At 38.9% G+C, this 20,086-nt stretch overlaps 1 protein-coding gene across 14 annotated transcripts in view; it reads left to right on the forward strand.

Moving 5' to 3' along the window:
* dmd (dystrophin) overlaps positions 1–20,086 on the forward strand; it is a 2,654,580-nt gene that overhangs the window by 2,237,560 nt on the left and 396,934 nt on the right. For all 14 annotated transcript variants that reach the window (XM_039745194.1, XM_039745193.1, XM_039745197.1 and 11 more), the window contains one exon: positions 10,519–10,665. In XM_039745194.1, the coding sequence (XP_039601128.1) occupies positions 10,519–10,665 (147 nt within the window). The remainder of the gene's footprint in view (positions 1–10,518; positions 10,666–20,086) is intronic.

Below are 20,086 nucleotides of genomic sequence, written 5' to 3' on the forward strand. Positions count from 1 at the left end.
ACTCTGTGGTGAAAAAATGGCGCAGTCCTTTGAATGAGACGTTTAATTGAGGACCTGACTGTCTGTGCTCATAAAATATCCCTGGGCATCCTTCATTAAGAGGAGAGTAGTATTTCCAATGACCTGGCTAAATTGCCAACCGTTTTGGCCGCCTACTAATCATCGCCTGTCTCTAATTGGCTACGTTTCTCACCACTGCTCCACCTAACAGCTAAGGTGTGGTGAGCGTACTGGCGCAAAAATGGCTGCCATCGCATCATCCAGGTGGATGCTACACATTAGTGGTGGCTGGAGTGGCCCTAAGCTAATACGTTAATAGAACGTTCTTAATGTGTGTGATAACAGAATGCCTGCAGTTTGTACTTAGAAAGAAATGTGAACTGTGACAGAGAAGCATTACCAGCATTTAGTTTTCTGACATTACTGCTACCATTAGGTGGCTACATTACTGTGGTCCTAGAATATAAGATAGCATATTAAAACTTTAAGAAATGCAACTTAGTCCCTTAAGTAGTAAACAGAACATTTTATACAAATACTTTCCCTTTCTTTGTATTATCACTTTTTTTCTTTATTTTTGTGTGAATTGTTTACTCTGAATTTCACTAAACGTTTGAAATGAAGACATTTGGACTGTCTGTTTCAGAAGCAAGTTCTATTAACTGCTGGAATGCCTTTCTGGTGGATACATTTTGAACTATTTGGAAGCCATTTACAAATGCAGCTCCAGGGATCTGGACCTGACATCTTGCACATTCTGCCCTTGTCTATGTATATTTTTCTAGCTACTTTTCTACCCTAATAAAGATATTCTGCTACAGTAAGTTCATTGGTGGCTCCTCGCTAAACCAGTGTAAGTGAAAATGAGTAATGAATTGGTGTTCTATTCACAGGTGTTTTCTACCCTGGGCTCAATGCCGACTCAGCTTTTCTGTAGCCAGAGAATGGAAAAAGCAGGCTCAGAAAATATATTTATAAATGAATGTTACAAGGTTACAAGATAAATAGTGCTGTTCTTTTTAACAGAACATTCCTCCATCAATCTTCTTCAATACTTTAAATCCCATTTAGACCTAAGGGGTGGTGAAGCCCTTACCCCATCTAAAACTATCTCTGGTTGGGAGACCAGTTTACTGAAAATACACATCAATATGTCCATGGTTATGGTCAATGTGGAGCAATTTAGATATGCCAGTTAACCTAACAGCTGATTTCTTGACTACACTTTTATTTCTGTTGGCATTTTTGCCAATTAACTTTTCTTGCTTCATTATTCACTTTCTTCAGTTACTCTTTTTATATGATGCACATTTCCAGTGTGGATGTATTTCCTCTGTAACATGTGCAGACATTTAGCTTACTTTCAGTGCAAGATTCAACCTGAAGTAAAAAATGATTCCTATTGGAAAATGTCACAGGCATTGCATTGAACAAGCCTGCAGGCTTTCAACATATTGACCCTCAAGCCATGTGATTTTCAGAGAGTGCATAAAATGTACAGTCAAGTGAGAGCCACCCAAGAATTGTATTGAAAATGAACAAGGGAGGATGGCATGACAGTAAAAAAAAAAAATTATTTTATATGTAGTGAGCGTGTAGCAACCTAAACCCGAAAAACAAGTCCTGGGTTCAAGTAACTGATTTACTGTACAAAATACCTTTACATATTATTCAAAATCATAAGCCTAGACACAACTTTTCCCTTTCTCTTTCTCTCATCTTTCCTTTTCTCCAGGCAAGAGTTGTCAATCTCCTCTCCAGAATCAAACTCGCCTGTAATGAAGTGTAGCTGCTTCTTTTATACAAGACCGGGAGTACTTCAAGTGCCATGAGACTGTTTGTCGGAAGCACTTCCGGGTTAGACATAAGTTCCATAAAATAGGAACCATTAATCCCTTCAGTGCCCTCTGGAGGCACTCACGGAACCCAGCAGGGCTGTTCCATGGGACTGCAGTTCCCAAAATTGCCTGTGGGTATCTATAGAGATACCGTAACCCAAGGATGCTGCCACCTAGGGTTTAGGGGAGTAAAAAATCTGAATGAGCTATCATTCCATGTCCTTCCATTGTACTGGCCTTGTGTCTGGGTAAGGGTTCTTGTTCAGTCCTGGCTGGGATGTGAGTGCATACATGCCATCCATTGCGATATACAGTATATACTAGCCATGCTACCTGGTAAATACAGGTAATAGAATAATTTTTAAATGTTTGGTATCTTACCCTATATCGACCTTCAGCTCCTTTCATACATTATTCGTGTATGTCTGAAAGACTTCACTGGTGCTCCATCTCACAAGCAAGTTCCCATAAAAGTCTGCCTCTCAGACTGTCATTGTTTTCGAGGCACCTTTGTCACCTGCTGTCCTATTTTATACTTTCTGCCTTTGATGGCAACTCTCTCAGCGTGTCTCATGTGTCTAACACTTACACTTCCTCGTTCACACCTCACACCTCCAAAGCCAAACTGACCAACAGATTGTTCTGAAGGACTGGACACACAGTCCTTAGTGTTTTATTATATAGTATTAATTATTAATGTCAGAATTATATAGTATTAATTATTAATGTCAGTGAAGCTAGAAGGCTAAAGTAGTTTCAAAAAGCATTCAGGCACTTCCACGTTCTGCACACTTCATCATGTTGTAGATTTAATTTTACATGGATACAGTTGCCATATTTGCTCATTAAACTATACTCAGTAACCCATAAATACAAATTGAAAACATTAGAAGACTTTCAAAATATATCCAAACTCAAAATCAATTAGAAAAACGTGTACTTTTTTTTTAGTGAATTCTCTAGCACACCATATCAAACTGGACACCTTCCCATTTATCTTAGCAGATCAGTTCAATTTTTGTCTCTTCAGACCAGGGAAATCTTTTCTCTCATGCTGTCCTTTAAACTTTCATATGCTTTTTACTCAAGTGTGACTTCTGTTAAGCCACTTGGAGTTCTGCTGAGATGGTCATCTTTCTGACAGGTTCTCCCATTTCAGCAGAGAACATCTGAAGAAACTTTTCCACTGTTAGAGTGACCAATGGGTTCTTGGTCACCTCTGTGACTAAGACCCTTCTTGGACAGTTACACAGTTTGGCCTGGACAGCCAACTATAGGTAGTGTCCTGGTGGTTCCAAAGTTTTTCCATTATAGAACTAAACTTACAAGCCAAAAGACCTCTCATCTGAACAGTTTAAGATATCTCCTATACAAAGGTCATTCACACCTTTTCTTACTGTATTGCATCCTGAAAGATTTCTTCTGTGATTCTATCTCTCTCTGTTTCCCATGCCTATGGAGGTTAAATTTCTGGTTCATCACCCTGCTGCTAACTGGTCCGTGTCCTCCCAAACTGGTATGCTGAGTTGCTCAGTCACTACCAATGTTCTCTTCTTTCCTTTGGGTATTAAGTTTGGGACAATGCTATTTTGGAGGTGTCATTACTATGTATAGAAGCAGGTTAGGGTATACCAGAGGTGTGATTCGACATATGCAATAATGCCAAGGCAATCATAGGTATTAGAAATGGCATGTTTATTAAAACAAAATTCTTAATGTGTGGAAAGACACATAGTATTAACAGGACAGAAGACAAACAAACTGTAGTTGCCTCAGTACATTTATCTGCTACAGATCTTGGACCCCTTTTTTTGCTGTGAGTTGCTCACCCACATGCCTACCAGTCTACTATCACCAAAGTATTCTCACTCCTAACCTGTTTCCCTGCCTAACATGAAGCTGGTGTCTGCTTCTCCCACCAGGGATCCAGTTTACCCCAGACACTCCTGATTAATAAATGACATGTGGTGGATTCAGATTCCTTTTAGAGGTTGCTACCAAGCAATCCCTGGAAATCACACTACGAAGAAGACTGCCCTAGTTCGGCTCTAAAGCCATCTGTTTAAAGCACATTTTAGTATCAACTAGTGTCACTGCTCCCCTTGCCTTTAGTAACATGTCCCCAAGGAATGTCCCCAGCTGCCTATCCTCTTAAATGAACCACGCAGCTCCATTCTACCAGCCTTTTATGCTGCCTCCCATCAGCTAGTAGGGAATTTGTCATCCTACAAAACCTCCATGGAATTACTCTAAGCTGAACTGCACTCTTCATAGCCCCTTTGAGGAAAAATTAAATCTTCCGTACAGGGTACATTTCTTTCTTTCTCCCCCTCTCTCTATGGTGTCCTCAGGAAAAGTATTTTCTGGTGACCCAGTACATTTACAGGAATTTCCAGCGCCTGTTTGTGGTCTTCTTCTTCTAATGTTTATATCTTCATCTCCGTTCTCTATATTAATGCAACCATATGCCATGCTCCTGTTTTGAACCTTGGCAACATCTTTTCAGCTAGACAACCCTTCACAACATACGTTTTCTATGTGTAGATGAATATTACGTAATGTGTCTTCACATAGCAGAATGTGAATCACACAGAATGTGAATGATGCTGTTCGCAGAATTGCAAAATAAGCTCAAACACATAAGCCTATCAATAAGCATTGTTGGCCATGTCTACCATCATTCATAAAGCCTCATTCCTGCAATTTCCTGCTTATGGCTATGCATTTTGCAATATTCTTTCTTGCAGTGCTTTCTTAATCTTTCTATGTGCCAGCACATAAAATTCAAATTCCATAAAAGAAGATGCATGCCATATGATTATCTCAGTATATGATTCATAACATTAAAAAAGGTTGTTTTTTTCATCTTCTCCACTCCATGACTTCTATATGTCCAGCTGGGAACTCTGATGCTTCATCCTTCATTTCTATCACACACATTAATTACTACCTGCAAGCCTTTCTCTTTTGTACTCGGTTGTATCCTTCATGCCAAGAGATAGAAGCTGTTATTTTGAGAGGTGCACTACTCAGCTGCTTATCACCAAAGCGCACTGTGCTTTCATTTAGATTAAATCTGCCCCTGGGACAATTGTACTAACACAAAGCGTTTTTTTTTTTTTTTTGGTTGGTTGGTTCTTTACCTTTTTTATTCATTATCCTAAAGTCCACTTCATTTGGAAGTCGAACATCTTTCTAGCGTCTATTACTGATTGCTTTAATTAACACTAAATCATTAACAGGCAGAGAATAGAGCATCCCATCACTTGGAACGATTACATTTCAGGGTCTATAAGGCTTCTATGCAGGAATTAGAAAGTCTCATTATAAAAATGACAATAAATGGAGTCCTTATTTTTTATATAACATAAAACAAATGTTTATCTAAAAATTCAGCTGCTGTGATACAAGTATAGGCTTTTAAAAAATTTAACCAAATCTTGACTATTATGTAACCAACCCTATCACGCAATGTGAAGTGCCTAATCTGCTATTATGCTCATTTAAATGTTTTTATCACACACTATGTAAACCTTCAAGTGTAATCACTAAGTAATCACCCCTGCAATCTGAGTGTTTTAGCGTGACTTGGTGATGAAGTGGTTAGCATTGCTGCCTCACAGATCCAGTGTCCCAGATTCAAATTTCATTCCTGTTGACTATAAGCTTTGTGTATATAATTTCAACCCGTTTCTCTTACGATGCAACAATTTTCTTCCCAAATACTAGAGATTTGATTGGAGACTTTCATGGGCCCAGGGAAGATGGGTGTGCGTAACTGTTTTTGGACTAGCACCCTTTTGAAGCTTGCTGTGGTTCCAGCTTTACACTCAGTGCTGCCATAATGCACTCTGACCCTCTTGACCCTGAAATGGACAAAGTGGGTTTGGAAATATTAAGTTGTTTTAGTTTACTCATATTCTTAATGCAGTACATCAATACCATCATGTTAAGAATTCTTAGCATCATTATTATTATTACAAGGTATTTAAAGACTTGAAGTTTTGCGCTCGGGTCATCAAATACATTTGACTTAGGTCCAAATTCACACAGCTAAAATAGTCTTTGGGCTGAGCCATAACTCCCAAATCCTCAAAGCACTTCACACACTCATTCACTCCTGGACATCCTCATCCAATCACCCACTCATTCATATTGCACACATGTTGAGTTACTTCAAATGTGCCAATTTTTTTTATCTATGCAATGGATAAAGATCATCAAGCATTCATTGCGCTGAGTTTGTTCCAAAACAACAAGCTCAATCACTTAACTTCACATATTTCTCATGAAAATCTTTAGTCGTTGTACCCAGTCACATCACTTTTACTGATTACTCATGAATTTGTATTCCAAATTCAGGTTGTAAGTTAGTTAGCAAAGCAAGTTAACTAGTAAAAATGTCACTGTCAAAATGCTTTGGTGGAAATTTGATGTCTATAATCTTCATATCAGTGGTGAATGGACTGAAAAGTATGCCTTTATCATGCAGTCTTCCTGAAACGGTCAATCAACCTGTCTGATATGCAATAAACCAATTGCCTCCATAAAAAAGTACAATGTGAGGTGTCACTATCTCCACAAGCATGGCATTTTCAGTGGATAGATAGATAGATAAATTGATTTAAGACTGATTTAAAATCAGTTGTAGTAGAGCACCATTCTCAATATTTACCATCCCATAGATCAGCATATTAATCTAGTTGCTCAGTTTATAGCACTTGTGTGATAAGGCAGACATAGATTACATACACAGGTTTAGAAATATTATGCCAAAACAGAAAATACAATAACATGAAACATGTTTCTGCCTGTTCATAAATACACATATCAATATATAAACAGAAGTCAAGTAGAGGACAAAAGCCAAAAACTACAAGTTGTTTAGGGCTTTGACATTCTACTCAGGTGCCTTAGTGCACAACACAAACACACATACGCAGTCTTCAACACAACATGGCCTCTTTGTTTAAGGAGTCATAAATCAATGGATTCCATTGGGTTTAATTTCCATCTTTTTACCTCAACCTTCTTCTCGCAGTACAAGGATTCTTGGAACCTAAGCTTCCCCTTGTGGTAATACAGTATGGGAAAAACGGATCCAGAATCCATAATGGATAACAAGTTAACTACTATTACAAGTAAAGTTATGTATTTAAATGTCATCCGGATTGCTCATTTATTAACTGTGGAGAGCATCAAAGTGAGAAGGCGGTTAACACTGCTGGTTCACATCTTAAGAGTCATTGATATGAATGCAGGCTCAGGTGCTGTTCTTGTGGACTTTGCATATTCTGTTCTGTTTTAGTTTCTTCTCCAGGTGTTTGGCTAACTGGTGACTCTAAATTAGCTGAACATGAATGTGTTTTGTGATACATTGCCACCCTTTCCAGAGCTGGTTCTTACCCAGTGCTAACAGAGTAGCCCCCAGCCTCAATTGATGCAAAATGATGGGTTAATTGTTGAAGGATTTTGCAGTGTGCAAATTAGACCTGATTTATATTTTATGTAATTGAGTTAAGGTAAAAAAAATGGTGCTTTAATAAAGAGACTTCAGTAATTTTCAGTGTTTTCAGCATGTCCAGGTGAATCTTTGACACTCCTGCAGTCTTTTCTCAGTCACCCTACATACAAGATGGTATAATAGCTACATAAATTGATTCAGCCCCACAAAATGTTTTTAGCGGTGTCTTCTCTGAAAAGTATATATCTATCATATTCTTCCAACTCCAAACAAGTTGAGGTCAACATTTACCCACCATTGTGAGGAAACAACTGGATGAAATCTCATCCACTCTTTATGAACCATCAAATGGTTTTCCATAGTCTTCTTAATGACACCCATAAGTCACTCATGGTAGTCACTTCTCTTTAAAGACCAAATGCTTTGAGAATTTGGTCATGCAGTCAAACAACAAACGATGGTTTCCTCTTTTGAACTCAAAGTCACATTGAGGTAGCTATCTCATCTACCTGCATAAAGTCTAGCCGCACAGCACCCAATAATACAAGGAAACACCAAGAGGGTAAGTTGGAATAGCAAAGACCTTGACATCATCAAACAAATCTTAAAATTTTTCAGATCATTGTGAACACATCTACAGTAGTTGGTATTTTCAACCATAAACTAAGGCTCTGCCTCCATTCCTACTAGTAAAATGATGTTTCACTTCCTAAGAGGTAGTTTTAATTGCCTCCTTCTAGCCCATCTGTTGTGTCCCACAAATTACTTTTTCTTGACCGTCATTGCAGTTCATACACAATATTCTCGTAGTGGTTGGATGACCAAACACAGGGGCTCTAAATGGCTTCTTTGGACTTCCTTTTCCTCATGTCTGGCTTGAAAGTTGGATGATCATTCACACCAGTCCAAATCTGAATTTCCTGGCAACATAACAAACATGTCTTTGGAATAATTGTAAATGTAGATATTAAGGCACATATCGTGGGAACTATTGATTAGGCAAGCTTTTAATTTTGATAAACCAAATGCAAACGTAATGCATATTAAGCCCTAGGTTCTACCCATGGCCGTCTTAGCACATGGGCACACTGGGCAGTTGCCCGGGGACCACACGAGCATAGGGGCCCCATGCTAATCTATGTATGTTGTCACTTGCTGTAAATAAATACTATACTATACTAAACTATAAATATTTGTTATTGTGTTACAAGTGGACAGTGGCATTTGCCTCTGATTTAATATCACAGCCACCTCTGCAACCTCATGTGCATGTATGTGTACAGATCTCACGCACTACAAAACATAAAAGCGTATATATTAACGTCACTTCAACTCAATTCTCTGCAAAGAAATTATGCAAATGTTTGTGTTGAACACTTGATTAATAATGCATAATTCGTATTAATTTCATACTGTGTCATCTCTGTCTGTATGGTTTAACAATTGAGTATCATTTATATGTTGAAATGTTTGTTTTTTTCAAGGCACATGTTATATTGTTCAAACATTTGTGTTGATTAATCTTTGCTGTACACCATGTTTTTAATGTTGAAACACTGATTTTGTTGGAAGGACCAATACAATAAATATACGTTTCATTTTATCGAGCATTTACATTTTTATTCCTCTGAGTGGTTGTGTAGCTTAACCCGGGTTCCTGTAATGCTGTTTAGATGGCCCTAGTTCTACCCACCCACCCTTACTTTGAGTTTTTCCATTTTGCCTACTAGATTGTGGTACTTTGGGCATTATACAACAAAAGTCTAATTATTTCATATAAAATCATATCATATATATCATATTTCATACAAGTTGTGCAGGCCCCAAATGACTGGTATAAACTCAGGCATGATCAGAATTCTTTTATAATTTAAAAAATGTCAGAAAGAGGTCAAATATTAGTTTTACAAGGTTGCTGTTTTACATTTAGGTAAGTTTATGAGTACTGTTAATATTCTGTTGACTGTGAATTTTGTACAGATCCACAGACTTTAAGAAGATTAGAACATTTTTCTTAGTGCTTATGTTTCTGACAGAGCGTAAACCTCCTCAATTTTGTGACAATATGTTTTCACACAGACTGTAAATATAGCATGTTAAGTTGGTTATATTGTAGAATACATTAAAATAGCACAATGGAGACCTGCATATCTCTTCTCAGGGTTGTTTTACATCAATAATGTATAGGAATGGAAATGGCCTTTTCTCATCTAAACAAGTATTCGTATTACACATTTTGTCTGCTTCTCACAGCAGCCAACACTTTTGAGCTGGCCTATATATTCCCTTTGATTTAGTTGAAAGTATACATCACTTCCCATATGGAGTAAAGCTGAAATGGCAAATAAATGGATATACAGTACATCACTTAGACACGCACCATTTAACAGTAAGCACAATGCTTGAAACCCTAATGCTCTGAGGGATTGAGATATTTTCTCATAAAACTCAGCTATGCTTTCTTTTACAATATGATGAGTACAAATTTTAAGCATTTAAAGACATATTAGTGTTTAGATCTCACTCTTTGTCCTTAATATTTAATACGTAGGTCATTTGCAGGGTGAAAATATCATTAGAATATAAGCTAGTCTGCGGTGGGCTGGCACCCTGCCCAGGGTTTGTTTCCTGCATTGCACCCTGTGTTGGCTGGGATTGGCTCCAGCAGACCCCCATGACCCTGTAGTTAGGATATAGCAGGTTGGATGATGGATGAATGGATGGATATAAGGTAGTTGTCAGTGTATTCAATGTATACCATTTTATGGGAAACTCTTCTTTAAATGGAGTTTTAACATACTAGCACTGGTGATGTTATACATGTGTTGAAAATGGGGTGAAAGTCCAGAACACTCATACTAGGCCAGTTTATAATCATCAATTAATCTTACCTGCATATCCCTAGGAAGTTGAAGGAAAAGTGCATGAAAATTCCACATTCACATCGACCAATCAAGGATTCACACCTAAGCTCATGGTGCTTTGAGGCCACGGTGTTAATCATGGACATGGTGTTGTTCAATCAAAGGGTCTATTAATTCACAACCCTAAAGAGTCAGCTTGGTTTCACATTTTGTTTGGGGTGACAACAGCTTTCAATCTCTAAGAAAGCAGAGGAACCACTGTGCCACCGTGCTCCTTTTTTCTAGGCTATAATAAATGTAAATATTATTTGTGCTTAAAATATAGTTTTATTTCTTTTTTTAACCTCTGTAGGCCTTTCGCATGGAAGTGGCCCCAATTAAGGAAAATGTCAATCAGGTGAACAATATGGCTGCCCAGTTCACTCCTCCTGACATCCAGCTGTCAGCTAACAACCTTAACCGCATCGAGGATCTCAACAACCGTTGGAAGCTCCTCCAGGTAAGCCATAAGTCTTCATTATTAGTATTAGTATTAAGGATTAAATGAATGGTTCTATGGTTGTTATAGATGTACTGCACAGTTTCCCTTTTTTCTGAATCTGTTTACTTAACCAAATGAAAAATCTGATCTTAGTTCAAGCCAGTTTTCAGTTTCATCATGCAAGAAGAGAAGAAGAAAGGAAAGAATAAATGTTGCATTTCTGTGGATTAACAGAGTGTAAAAGCAGTAAAGTAACATTTTACAGAGCTCCTTTTTGAATTAATGATCTATCACTAAACCTTATGTTACATTTGTATCTTTTTGTAATGATTACTCAATATGTATTATTAAAAACAGAAGTAACGATGACATATTAATAGAAGTGATTATATTAATAATTAATTCATTCAAACAGTTTACAGTCAAGTGGCCATAAAACTCAGAAAGAAAAGGTGGAAGGTCAGAGGTCATACTTGTGTTTTATAATCTGATTACCTTTTACTTGTATTTATCGGAGCCAATAATCCCTAGAGAGGCACAGAAAAAGAATCTCATTTTATTGTTGAAGTGGTGTAAATCTCTCTCCAAACTGTGTGGCGTGCTCTTGCTGACTGTTCTCACAGTTGACTTGCAGGAGCCGTGTTATGTACTTTAAGATTGTATTGTATATTTGACACCCATCTTTAGCAACAGAAAAATAGCAATCTGAGGAACTGTAGCCTTCATACAGTTTCAGATGTACTTACTAAGAAAAGACATGAAATGTCATCAATCAGTCTTTTTGTCTTGATGCAGTATACTGTTACTAGCTGTTGTAAACTAAGTACAAAGTGTATGATCCATTTTAATATGCTTAAAGCAGAAAAGATTGAAACTCTGGTAATTTCATTAGTACTTTGAATCCTCCTCTTCTGGTGCATGTACATGTTTGTATTGAGTCTACCGTTAATTTATTTATTTTCAATGGGTTTCAGGGGGAAAATAAGAGATGTAAACTTGTTCATTTTACAGTCTCACTATTATAAATCTTTAAAGGCTTCTAAATTATACAGGGCGCCATGTGATGTATGTATTGTCCATCTATATATGCAATTGTTTGTTGCTGAAAGCATGATTACTCTTTAGAGTTATACCTTCAAAATGGCTGTGACTTTTATAGATCACTTATACCACATGCCAGTACTGCATCTGACAAAGTAACACAGTATAAAGAACTGCATAAAGAGATACATGGAATATTCAGGTTACTGAGGTCCAGGTTACTGTTGTCTCGTCTTCTTCCTTCTGTCTCTTTCTCCAGCTTAGATCAGTCTCTAAAGAAAGTTATGTCCCGGTATCCTCTCCACTCTCTTTCCATCCTGTCTATAACTTTTCATGTTTTCTATCTCCAACCTTAACGCCAGTCATATCCTTATATTCCTACTTATGTAAGATGTCTGCTAGACTGTTATCTTTATTTTTAGTTGGGTGGTGTGGCCTTCTTATCAGTACATTTAATAAAAAACTATACTAAATAACATCTCTGCATCCTCTAAAACCCCAAATTATCAACATGTTCAGTTAAAATGTGTACATCGCCTACACATTACCCTTCAGTAGTGTCCCTTAAATGCCTTAGGCATATTCTTTCATATATTATTGGATTGTCTTGCAGTTTCTGCTTATTGGTCTTCTACCTCTAACTGCCTATTTTGCATTCTTTCCATTAATATTATCTTTACTCTTACTAGAACGTTTATCCAGCAGATTGTCAAATCACTGCTAAACTAATCCTAGCCTCTCTCTGGAACTCTCAATTCTCTCTCTATAAGCGTTTGAAAATCTACTTTCTTCAACCCAGTCTTACTTGAACTTTCAGCAAAATGGATCAACAGATCATCTTCTCCAAAACTGAGGACTGTCAGTCTCTACTTTCGACCTTTCAATCTCTGTTGTACTTTACTCAATGGTTTGTGTGGGTATCAGTAAATTTTGATCCTTTACGGATCTCTTTAAGGTGGTGGTTTTGGTAGTATGTCACCAGTTTCCTTGTTGAACTTTAGTAAAAATATGATCACAAGAAAGTAAATTAATAAATAAAATAACTATGTGAAAAGCTGGTTCTGCATCAGTGTGTCCTCATAATGGGCTTGCATCTTATGAAAATGCTTACATTCAGCTAGGCATAATTAGTGGGCCCCAAAGATGTCATCCTTTTCTAGGCCATTGTACATAAACAGTAAATAGTAATTAGTAAAATGAATCAAATTACACTGTGATGCCATCAACACCTATCTAAAAACATATACCCTTAAGTTAGTTTTGAATGCATAAAATGTAGAAGACTGTTGAATGTGAAGATTCAGGGAGTTCCATAATCTGGGAATTACATATTTAATTTGGAATCACCATTGCTTTGTGTTTAGTAACCTGAACAGTATGGAATTCTTTATTAGAAGATCACAGATTGGTGTATAAAACTGTAATATGTTAGAAAGATATTATTGTCATGGAAAACGTTATATGTAAGCAAAAGAAGCTTCTAATACAGTATATACTGTGATTAACTGGGATATATTATAATTAATGGGCAACTAGTCCATGGACATTGTGAGGAAGTTGTAAGTTCCCACAATTCTGAGTAGAGCTCTGAACATCTATATATATAATTCACTAAGGCAAGACAACCATGGAAAGCATGCAGGAAGGGGCGTGGATTCACTAAGCCGCCGACAAGTGAGACACCTATGGCGCACGCAGGGAGGAACCACGCCCACCAACTCCAAGACCATTGGATACGACGACAACTCACAGAGCCACGCCCACCAACTCGGACACGACGACACAGAAAAAACGCTGTCATTCATATTCGTCTGTCGTAGAGGTCACATGCAGGTCCGACCCACGTTGACTGTTAATAGAGGCATGTTTCTCGCGGAGGTGAATCGCCATATGCGGCGTGTAAAACTGTTTGCGAGGGGTATCCCATGGGATCCTTAAAACGTTCCTTTACAACTGAGGTTAAAACACAATGAAGTGAGCAGTCTTTAAAAAACAAGTTTTCGGTTACGATGCGACCGCGTGCACTATAGCAAACTGTTTTACACGCTACATACAGCAATTCGCATCCGCGACAAACATGCATCTTCTTAGATACTCCTGCACTTTGTACACACCGCCCTCCCACCGTGGTCGGGTGTCTTGGTGGATTATATATAGAAAGGCAGCCAAAACCGCACAGAGCAATGAAGAGTCTACGTGAGTCACAGGTCCATCTGGACTGTACAAAGACGACAACGACTCGAGTGACGAGTTGGAGGTGGGCACATGAGCAGGCAGTGTATACTGAACGAGAAATCAGCAGACTAGCATGACGGAGGGAGCGGAGTGGATGTCCTCCTCCTCTCCTCCCGTTCCACCCTGAGCGCCGCGGACAATTGTGTGTTGGTTCGTTCCGTGCATTGGTTAAAACCCAATGAAGGAAGCAGTCTTTAAAAACCAATAAGCCCTGTGCCCCTGTTTCATTACCGTCTCACCTGCTTCACCAATGCAGGCCCCGCAACAGGTGATCCGGCGTCATTCCCATGACCGCGGGCAACCGGGTAACCAAAGTCTTTGGGTTCAGGGGGGAGTATGGTTACAAAACTGAAACTTAAAGGAATTGACGGAAGGGCACCACCAGGTGTGGAGCCTTTCGCTTCATTTGACTCAACACAGGAAACCTCACCCGGCCCAGACACGGACAGGATTGACAGATTGATAGCTCTTTCTTAATTCTGTGGGTGGTGGTGCATGGCAGTTCTTAGTTGGTGGAGCGATTTGGCTGGTTATTTCCGAAAACGAACGAGACTCCCGCCTGCTAAATAGTTACATCACCCAACAGCGGTCGGCGTCCAAATTCTTAGAGGGACAAGTGGCTTTCAGCCACGTGAGATTGAGCATTAACTGGTCTGTGATGCACTTGTATGTCCGGTACTGCACGCGCGCTACACTGAATGGATCAACATGTGTCTATCCGGCGTGGGGAGGCCGTTGAACCCCATTCGTGATGGAGACCGTGGCTTCCAATTGTTCCCCACTAGCGAGAAATTCCCAGTACGTGCGGGTCATACGCTCGCACTGATTACGTCCCTGCCCTTTGTAAAGCCCCCCGTGACTTGGTGGATTATATATAAAAAAAAAAGCAGCCGGAACCGCAAAGAACAACGAAAAATAAACGTGGAAACCGACTGAGGCGGTGTTTGGAAAATTAACACTCAACGTGACTCACAGGTGCGTGTGGACTGTACACAGGCGCGCGACTCAGGTAGGGAGTTGGGGCGGGCACATAAGCGGGCAGTGCGTACTGAACGAGCGCCGTTCAACCCCGTCCTTCATTTTGGAAGGAGAAGGCGTGACAGCGCTCCTCCGGTTTTCAGTCACGGACAATTGTATGTTGGTTCGTAGTGTGCATTGTTGCAATGTTACTTTTCTTGGTGGTTTATTAAATTACGGATTTTTCAAATGTTTATTTTTTCCTCTGTGCTTAAAAATCATTTAAAAAGCGGCCTGATTATGCGGCGCTGGTTGGCTAGTAAGTAATTGTTTAGTGTTATAACAAGTAAGAGAAGAAATAATTTGGAAGAGATAATGCCATCAATAATATCAAAAATAAAGATGTCAACAGATTTGAGAAGAGTCTTATTTGGTCTTCTCTTCATTAAGTTAATTAATTACATGTATTAACTTTAATATTTCTTTCTTTCTTTCTTTCTTTCTTTCTTTCTTTCTTTCTTTCTTTCTTTCTTTCTTTCTTTCTTTCTTTGCCAGTGAACAACAACCACCAGTTAAATTTCTGCTCCACCATGCTTTCACATTTTTTAACCTTACTTCAATCTCTTATTTCTACTGACTAATTTATTTTAAAAAATAAAGATATGCACAAATGTAATAAGAAAAATTATTTAGTCATTAGGGATGTGGGCAGCACGGTGGTACAGTGGGTAGCACTGATGCCTCGCAGTTAGGAGACCCGGGTTCGCTTCCCAGGTCCTCCCTGCGCGGAGTTTGTATGTTCTCTCCGTGTGTGTGGGTTTCCTACGGGTACTCCGGTTTCCTCCCACAGTCCAAAGACATGCAGGTAAGATGTATTGGCGATCCTAAATTGTCCCTAGTGTGTACCTGGTGTGTGTGCATTTGTGTGTGTGCCCTGTGGTGGGCTGGCGCCCTGCCTGGGGTCTGTTCCTGCCTTGCGTCCTGTGCTGGCTGAGATTGCCTGCAGCAGACCCCCGTGACCCTGTGTTAGGATATAGAAGGTTGGACGATGGATGGATAGACAATGACTGACTGACTGACATTAGAGGTGCTTTCCTTTAACGGAATACTTCATTCAAAATATGATATTTTTTCCTTTTTATATGCTACTTACCCCATGTAGTTTGTAGTAATGAGTGAGAAAAAAATTTAATGTCATGTTTTGTGGAGGACAGGCATAATGTTACTTATAGAACAGGGGCCTATGGTGACCAATGCCAACAATATCAAAAAATTCCAGGAAAAAATCTTGCATTATGTTTGTTGCATAATCTTGTCATGTCATCCAATGGCATGCTCGCAATTTGTAAAATGCCTGCATTTTCTGCTAAAATACTGTTAAATGAATAACTCCAGAAAATGAAAGTAGTCCATTAACAGGAAGCTCCTTCAGACAGGATTGCACTTTTGACCAACGAATGAAGTTGAGAGGCAAGTCTTCAATTCAAAAGTGCAATTTTAGCAAAAAATACATTTGTTTTGATTATAAGGAATAGATTACAGTTACAGAACAACTACATGGGGTAAGTACCATATAAATAAGATGTACATTTTTGATGGAGTATTCCTTTAATGCAGGATGTCTACCTGCTTTACTAATAATGTCATACAAGAACTTACGCCAAGTAGAAAGCCATTTAGCAAAAAAAAAAAAAGCTCATTAAGCTCTTATTATTAATAAGATGCTTAAAACTAAAGAAAATTAGAGCAGTCAACGGAACCCATTTATCTTATTTTTTACATAATGGCCCATTCTGGCAGTCACTTACTATTATTAAGTTTTTCCTTTTTTACACAATATTCATTCTTCAAATCTCCCTCAAGCTCTTTCTCCCTTTTTTATCTTGCTCTGTTATGATAATGCTTCCTTTGACAGCTTTGAGAAACGTACTCTTCATCATTTCATCTTTTCTTCTCACTTTCTCCTTTTTATTTAATTTTAGCATACAAGAAGGCGCATGGGCAACACTTGACAGATTTTCCAATAACAATATATTGCTTTGCTAAATGGCATTTTTCATCCATTTTAGACTAAAAGAGAAAAAGAAATGTCAGAAATGATGGAACACATCGAGAGGTTAGCTAAATAAAACAAGTGTTGCTATGGAAAATGTTAAGAATGAACCAGCAATAGAATATGTGGGGTACCAGCTTTATAGTATCGCATTAAGTCTAAAGAAAAGCAGTGTGACCATTGTTCAGCAAGACGAAGGCAAAAGTTCAAGAAATATTACTTAAGTATTTTTTGTCTTTGTTAAAATGTTTTAATGCTTTTTAAGTGGTTCATTAAACTACATTTCTAATTTAATACTGTATGGCTTAATTTTTGCCAACTTTTAACATCTCCTGCACCAAGCAGCTCCAAGTTTCTCCACAGGTCTGGAGGTGCAGGAAGTCAAAGGGAACATCCATCCATCTCGCTATATCCCAACCACAGGGTCACGGGGGTCTGCTGGAGCCAATCTCAGCAACACAGGGCGCAAGGCAGGAAACAAACCCCGGGCCAGCCCACCACAGGGCGCGCACACACACACACACACACACACCAAGCACACACTAGAGACAATTTAGAATCGCCTACGCACCTAACCTGCTGAATCTGAACACAGGGTCACGGGGGTCTGCTGGAGGCAATCCCAGCCAACACAGGGCACAAGGCAGGAACCAATCCTGGGCAGGGTGCCAACCCACCGCAGGACACACACAAACACACCCACACACAATAGGGCCAATTTAGAATCGCCAATCCACCTAACCTTCATGTCTTTGAACTGTGGGAGGAAAATGGAGCACCCAGAGGAAACCCACGCAGTCACGGGGAGAACATGCAAACTCCACGCAGAGAACACCCAGGAAGCAAACCCGGGTCTCCTAACTGCGAGGCAGCAGTGCTACCACTGCACCACCGTGCTGGGAACATTTCTTATTAAAAAAAATCCACATTTAATAGCAGTATACACTTTGTATCTGAGATAAGTTTACCAAAGAAGATGAGGATAAGGCAGAAATCAGACAAGTGCCACTTTCCTGAAGTAAATACTCCTCAAAGCCAATTTTTACACTTTCTCTATGTTCCATTCCTACATACTCAGGATAATCTATCTCTTATTGTTGCTTCCTAATGATTATTTCTTTATACATCATGTTTATCATTGCAAGACTCAAAATGACAATCTTATATTAGCATCTGGACTTCGGTCATGCTTGATCAATCAGCATTTCCTTAGAATTCCGTTTATTTACTTGTACAGTGCATTACAACAACACTTAAAGAAACTTCCAGTGAAATCAGTGATAGGAAATATGGTTACTGATGAACAAAGCTTTTAATTTGTTTGGGTGTAGGAATAACAGTTTTCACCAAAGCATTTCTTAGCTGCTTTAAAGATCTTGGTTAAAGGAAATGTGTTGCTTTGAATGAGCCATACAAAATAAATACAAAGATCTGAACGATTGATAGAGCTGCATCATGATTTTGGGGGTGGCTAAATTGTGTACAGCTAAATGGTAAAGGTGGAGGTGGTTCATGTTTCATAAAACCTGTGTAATAATAGTATAGACTTTAACCCCTGTCAGAAGAGTGACAAAGAGTCACACAAAAAAAAAAGGTTTGGGCCAGCCACCCGTATATTGTTCCTGGCTGCAAATGGATAAATTCAAGGTACAGATTTGTACAAGTTAGAGTCCACCACTGAACTGCTTTGCTGGCACAAAGATGGCAGCTTTAAGGGAGACCAAGATGGCAGCTTTAAGGGAGACCGGAGGAAGTGACATCAATAGTGGGGCCAGAACCGGAAATGGTTTCACTGGGGCAGGGGCCGGTAATTATGTCATCAGTAAGGCCGGAACCCGGAAGTGATGTCATTGGGCCCCGGGGACCAGAAGTGATGTCATCAGAGGGGCCGGAAGTGTGCTTCATTGAAGCCGGACCCAGGCAGAATTTCCCGTAACTGGTCTCCAGAGAAGCGAGAGAAAGAGTCGCTGCCCCTTGGTCTGGCATGGAATCACTTTCATTCAGACCCTTTATCTGCCTCCTATGAGCATGTGTGTGACACCCTCAACAAATCCACTTTTATTTGTGGTACTTTAAAGGTGTTCCCAGCCCTTATTCATTCATTTACTTCATCTATTTTTTCTGGTTGAGGGTATCAGGAAGCCAGAGCCTTATCTAGGCTTCATCGAGGACAAAGCAAGACTCAAAAATGTATGGCAAATTAGTTTTCTCACAAAGCCCATTCAGTCACACACTGCTCCACTTAACCAAACACAAACTACTTTTGTGGTGCAATAGGAAAACTGAAACGTCAGGAGAAAAACTACACAAAGATATATGCCCAGATCAGGATTCTAACCCAGTCTCCTCGATCTATTGTATTGCTAACCAGTGCTCAGATACCCTTAACACCACTTTGAAAAGTTAAATGAAAAGGATTGGGGGGGGCGCCTAATCCATAGTCCTTTACCTGAACACACATTTTCAAATTAGTTCCTTTATTTTACATGGAATAGCCAAATAAAACCTGGTTGAGATTTATATAAATGTGAAGTCAGAATATGGCACTATAATATATTTCATTTATGCTACTTTTGAAAATCCCAGGTTAGCCATCCCAAGAATTTGCTGGTATTACACGTGTGCAAGTACCATCTAACCTGGTGATTTCAGACGTAGTTAACCTTCATTTAACTGGTGATTTCAGACATAGTTGGCATTCATGAAATTTTGATCTTAGTTTAGTGGGAGGAGATATTGCAAGGTCATCAGTGTTAAATTAAAATCTATGATGTTAGTAGTTTTTATTCAAGATTCAAGAGTATTTATTGTCATTTCATCCATATACAGTAGTGCAGCATACAATGAAACGAAACAACGTTCCTCCAGGACCATGGTACTACATAGAACACAGGACAACGAAGAATCCATGACACATGACATAAAGACACGTAATATTTAGAACTGTGTACTTGGAAAGAAAATTTCCAGTATATGCTATAAGTGTTAATTCACCAATGGCTATGTTGCTACATATGCAAATTGTCTATGACCACCATCTGCATAGATTTAAATTTATGTCTAAAACACTTTGATGAGCAGCAATGAATAGATGTTCTATTAATTCTTTTCTGTTCTCGCTGAGGTACATCACAATATGTATGTTTGTCTTTT

This window comes from Polypterus senegalus, chromosome 2, assembly GCF_016835505.1.
Source record: "Polypterus senegalus isolate Bchr_013 chromosome 2, ASM1683550v1, whole genome shotgun sequence".
NCBI lineage: Eukaryota > Metazoa > Chordata > Cladistia > Polypteriformes > Polypteridae > Polypterus > Polypterus senegalus.